General features: G+C 61.1%; 1 protein-coding gene across 1 annotated transcript; it reads right to left on the reverse strand.

The window, feature by feature from the left end:
- Nucleotides 1–400: 400 nt before the first annotated feature.
- H696_05582 (hypothetical protein) lies at nucleotides 401–1830 on the reverse strand. Its single transcript, XM_009499396.1, has 2 exons — nucleotides 1325–1830; nucleotides 401–1238 (listed from the first exon to the last, which is right to left on the reverse strand). Exons 1-2 carry the CDS (start codon nucleotides 1559–1561, stop codon nucleotides 537–539), a joined length of 939 nt encoding a protein of 312 aa, XP_009497671.1. The 5' UTR covers nucleotides 1562–1830; the 3' UTR covers nucleotides 401–536.
- Between the last annotated feature and the right edge of the window lie 3199 nt (nucleotides 1831–5029).

The following is a 5029-nucleotide window of genomic DNA, read 5'->3' on the forward strand; positions in this document are numbered from 1 at the left end:
CCCCCCCTCCTTCTCCCCACGCAGTTTCAGGGTCTTCTCAATAGACAGCACTTCTCCCTTTGCCAAATGTCCCCGCCGAAGGCACATCCACGTTTTGGGAGTTGGATCCCCCGAGTGGCGGGGACCTGCCGGCTTTCGACTGATGCATCCAAAATACCCGGGCGCGTACGGGGAGAACGGGGGGAAAGTCCCAAGTCCCGACGGACGGTGCTAGATTCCGCGTTCCACAGACGCATGGTGGCCGGGGCCAGGCATTGTGTTGCTTAGCCTGACCAGGATGAAAGGGGCGACCGCTGCCGAGGGCACCCCTCGCCAAAAAGAGCGAGGCAACGGGCGAGACGCGGCTCGCAGATGAAAGTGCCGGACGCGCAGATTCCCACCCGCCTCCCAGTCAATCGGCTATTCCCCGTGAGTGCGTGTATTTGGTCTCCACCACGGCAGAGTGGGCCAGGCTGCTTCTTCTTGCGAGAAAGATTGAGGCCATGCAGGGCGCGATGGTCAGACACATCAAGCACACACGCACGCGCTTTCGCCATTCAAAAGGCCTGTCTGTTCAGCGGGGTGGCCTGGGCGGCCCTGCGAGCGGCATACTCGAGGAAGCGCTCGCTTGGAGGCTGGGCCTCACGCAGGGGAATGCCCCCAGGCTGCTCCACCGAGGGCCGGCAGAACGACGGCACCGGGGTCAGGCGATGTGAAGACAAACTGACGATGAGCTCCGCCGCCTCGGGAACCGTATGGCGAAGGGACTCCAAGTGGCGAGCCAGCGCCAGCGCCAAGTCCGAGGTTGGAAGCGAGATGACGGCGCTGCAGTGCTCCTCCGTCAGGGGGGAATTCGAGAACAGCCGGAAGTACACGCCAGCCGGGTTGAGGACCACATTCGAGGGGGCGCCAACCTGCAGCAAGTCCGTCCCACAGAGGTCGCCCTTGTCCAAGCAGGCAGGGTCGTCGGCATCGGTGGCTTCCAGCGGAGAGGTGGCCGGCTGCTTGGCCGGGCCGGTCAGGATGAAGGACGCCACTTCGGAGGGGAAAAGCGCAAAGAGCCCCTCGAGCCCCAGGGACTTGGGGATCTGGTGGATCCAGATCTTCAGGGCTGTTTGCTCAAATGCCTCCGGAGCAAAGGTAGCGAAGGCGGCGGCCGTGCGCCGGAAGGGCAATCCAATCCCCCGGATCGGCAGCGGAGTCGATGGAGCAGGCCCCGCCAGAGGGATGGTCCGGGCCCCGGGCGAAGCGGGACCCGACTGCACAGAGCCCGGAAGAGGTGGGCAGTCAGAATGAGGACACGGTCGAAGGAACCGAGGGGCAGCATGAGGAGGAAAGGACACACCAAAGTCGGGGAGGAATCCACGGGCTGGCTTGAAAGAACGGGCGTTGTGGCCGAGGGTGTCATCGAAGGCGATGGACTAGGGCTGGGAGGGCATGATGGGAAGTCCACCACCAACATCAGAGGAGTTCCGGGGGAATAGAACGGGCGTTCAGTCCCCGACATGATTGGGAGAACATATTTGGCAGACTCGCTCGGGGTCGCGGCCGAAGCTTTTGCCTTCTTGGTGCGGGGAGGCATAGCAAGAGGAGAAAAGAATGGGCCAAAGCGCGTGTGGGTGGCGTGGATGGTGTGGAGGGCCGGGGTGGTGCGGAGGACCGGGAGACCGGGATGACGGAGGGCGGAAGGAGAAGGGGCGGGGGGAGGAGGAACAAAAGGAAGAGAAAGCGAGGAAGGGCGCCAGCAGGATGACAGGCAAAGATAGAGGGACGAAGAAGGGAGAAAGCAAAGAGGGGAGGGTGTCAAAAAGAGAGGGAGGAGAGTGGCTATGGGAAAGACGTCCCCGGGAGACGGACCGCCAGCAAATGAATGTCATCCCAAGCCCCTCCGACACGGATGGTCGAGTAAGAATGGGGCACGGCCACACGCCCATTCCAAGCAATCTGCCACGGTGAAGCCAAGGTGGCGAGGATCAACCCAACACAGCATTCTCACATTGGGAACAAAGTGTGCAAGACTCCCGGCGATGGTGGCGCGGGAGCAGAGGCATCCGGTCGCAGACACTTCAAGCACATATTTATGTGTGTCCCGAAATACTTTTATGTCAGTATTTGGAAACCTCATTTGGGGCTTTATTTTCTTTTTCTCTCCTGATGAAGTGGAGAATTGAGGGACTTTGTTGCCATAAAAGAATTAGAAACTATACAGCCCTCCCTTTTAAGATATCTATATTTGTAGGAATATATACATCATTCTCCTCATCTTCGATCGTCAGTGTCCCTTTTTCTCCCCACCGCACGGTCTTCCCCGCTAGTAACTCGCCGCAACAGGGCAGACCAGCCCGCAGCCGGGCGAGGCACCCAAAAGGCTGCTCGGTTTTTTCCCACCCCGCCCCCCTCACCAGCAGCCCTTCCCTCCCCTCTTCCTTTCATCGTCATGCCTTTTTCGCTCCCGCCCTCCATGCCACACATCCGCTTGCTTCTCCATGAGGCTGCTTGAACCAGTCGACATGTAGATCACCAGTCGCGCACCAACTGCATTTCGCGCTGAATACCTCCCCCTCTCCTTCTGGCGGCCTACTATTATGACCTGGTTCGTCGCTTGCACCGCCTCCCATCGCCCTTCCTCCGCTCCCCATGTCCTCCCTTCACAAGGCCTCCATCGGATCCGGGGGGGGGGGGCTTTGAAAGGGCATCTCCCCCTCGCCGATGGCACACATTTGTGGCTGCCTTCTGGGACATCCTCATCAACGACAGGAGGGTTTCAAAGTGTGGCGTTCTCCCTTCCTGCCTGCTGTACAGGGGATGCCGCTTCGAGACGGCGGCTTTCCCCTCCTCTCCCGAGGCAGCTAGCCTACTCGCTGCCTGTCGGCACGCATGGTGGGCACCGGTCAAGCGCCCCTGCTGTTCAGGCGTGTTCTGACTTTTCGCTCTTGAGTTCACAATGTCCAGATGCCTATCGGCTCTGTTGTGCACTCGTGAATGGGCTCTCCCCTCCCTTTGGGCACCCACCCTCGCTGCGTCCTCCCCAGCCGGGCAAGATCCCTCACCCTCCGGTGTCGAATGCTCCTGCTCCTTGACAGCCGACCCGTCCGATGTCGGCATGAGACGGTGCTATTCTGGAAAGAGACTCCCTAGCCGAAGCATCAGCACTGCCCCGGCAGCACCCAGCCTCTGGCAAGACACGCCGGCCCCAGAGACAGCAGGGCGACATCGCGTGGACCGCCTTCACCTCGGCCTTGGTGTTCCCCCTCCGATGCCGCCCGTCTGGCTGTCGCTCTACAGGTGCAGGCTTGGATCCTCCGATCAGACCGCCCTCGGACGATGAGGATGGCGCGGCTGGGCTTTGGCCACATGTGCGAAGCGCGAGCCATGCCCTCAAGAAGGCCCTGCATGCCAGGCAGGAGCACGCCGGCTTGATCGGCCGCATGCCCCTGAGACAGGGTCCTTCCGGCCAGCCTGCCGGAGCGACGGCTTACTCCCGGGAGCGTCGTTCCTCCCCAAATTTGAACCCCTCCCTCCCGCGGAAATGGGGACAAGCAGTCTGCCAGGATCGGCGGCTGTCAGCCCCGAGCCCACTCCCTGCCCTTGGACCCATGTGTGGGGGTTGCCTTGCCGGCTTCTGATCAGGGGGGAGGAGGGGGAATGGCACTCGCCAGGTTGAGGCCCTTTATGCTGGAAAATGCCGAGCTATGCCGGCGTCCGAAAAGGCACGCCCCCCAGGCACCTGGCCGGCCCTTCTGCTGACCCCTACTTGGAGGAAGCGGCAGACACCTGGGCACTGGCCACAGCCATGGCCATAACACAGACGATTGGGTGTCTGGCGTTCCTGAGATCCCATTGTGTGCGGGTGGCCCTCGCCCCAGGATGTCACAGGAACCCGCCACCTTCGGCAACGACATCGCCCTGACGCTCAGGATTCGCGTCTCGCCATCTTGCCTCCTCAGACCAAGGGTCTCTCCCTCACCGGGCCACCATGAACCATGCCTCTGGTCACCGTTGGTGCTGGTCCCTGGGTCTGATCGAGACTGCGGGCCACTTTGTCCAGCCCCGCGCTGCCCCCCGATTTTGCCCCTCTTGTCCCAGCAAATTCAATTATTCGAGTAGCCTGCGCCAAGACTTGGGGAGATGTCGCCGACATGCTGGATAGGACAGCCTCTGCTTCCTGAGCAGTCCAGCAAGGCGCAGATCATAGTGTGGCTGAGCTGCTTGGCAGCGGAGCCGATAGGACAGGTGGGTTTCGGCCAAGAAGCCCGCCACGATCTGATTCAGGGAACGCCGGTTTGAAGAAGTCGAAACCCATCCCCATCGGGACCGAGAATGCGCCGGAATCACAACACCGAGCGCGGAATACAGCCCCTGGGAAGATGTGGAAGGAACGGGAGAGAGAGAGAGAAAGAAAGAAGAGGGAGGGGAAGGGAGAGAGGAAAGAGGCGCCCGCCTTCTGGCTTGTGGCGTGGTCTACGCGATGCGGGAGATGTTGAGCTTTCCCTGGAGACGTAGCCAACCATAGAGTAGACTGGCGGAGCTCGGGAGGACAATCTCCCATCGAGAGGTGCAGGATCACCGAGGTGGCTAGCCAAGACTCTTGTCGTACACGCTGGGGTCCGATTGCAAGAAGGCAGACAGGCTTGAGTGGGGGATGCACCTGTTTGGAGGTGAAACGGCGACCGTGCTTTTGGCGTGGTTGTTTGATGCCAGGTGGGCGGGGGGCTCAAAATGAGGGAATCATCCACGCCAGGGGGCACATTGAAAGATGCCGAAGCGCAGCTTGGGGATGAGCTGACAGGCGGCAGTCCCAGTATTGGGGCTAGCTCGAGTCGTCACCGTAAGCGCGCATCCGGTCAGACTCAACAACGGCAGGGCAGTGAGGACGCCCAAAGACAAGCTCGGTGCCATGACAGAGGACGTGAGGCATGGAGAGGCTCAAATTGGGCAGGACGTACCCCCGGACAAGTGCACGCCACAGGCCCAGGCATGTACGGGCACCGCCAGAAAGATGGCCCGACAACACAACACATCTCCGGAGGGCCCTTCATCATGCTGTTTC

The sequence above is a fragment of the Fonticula alba genome (genome assembly GCF_000388065.1).
Source record: "Fonticula alba strain ATCC 38817 unplaced genomic scaffold supercont2.12, whole genome shotgun sequence".
In the NCBI taxonomy this organism is placed as follows: Eukaryota; order Rotosphaerida; family Fonticulaceae; genus Fonticula; species Fonticula alba.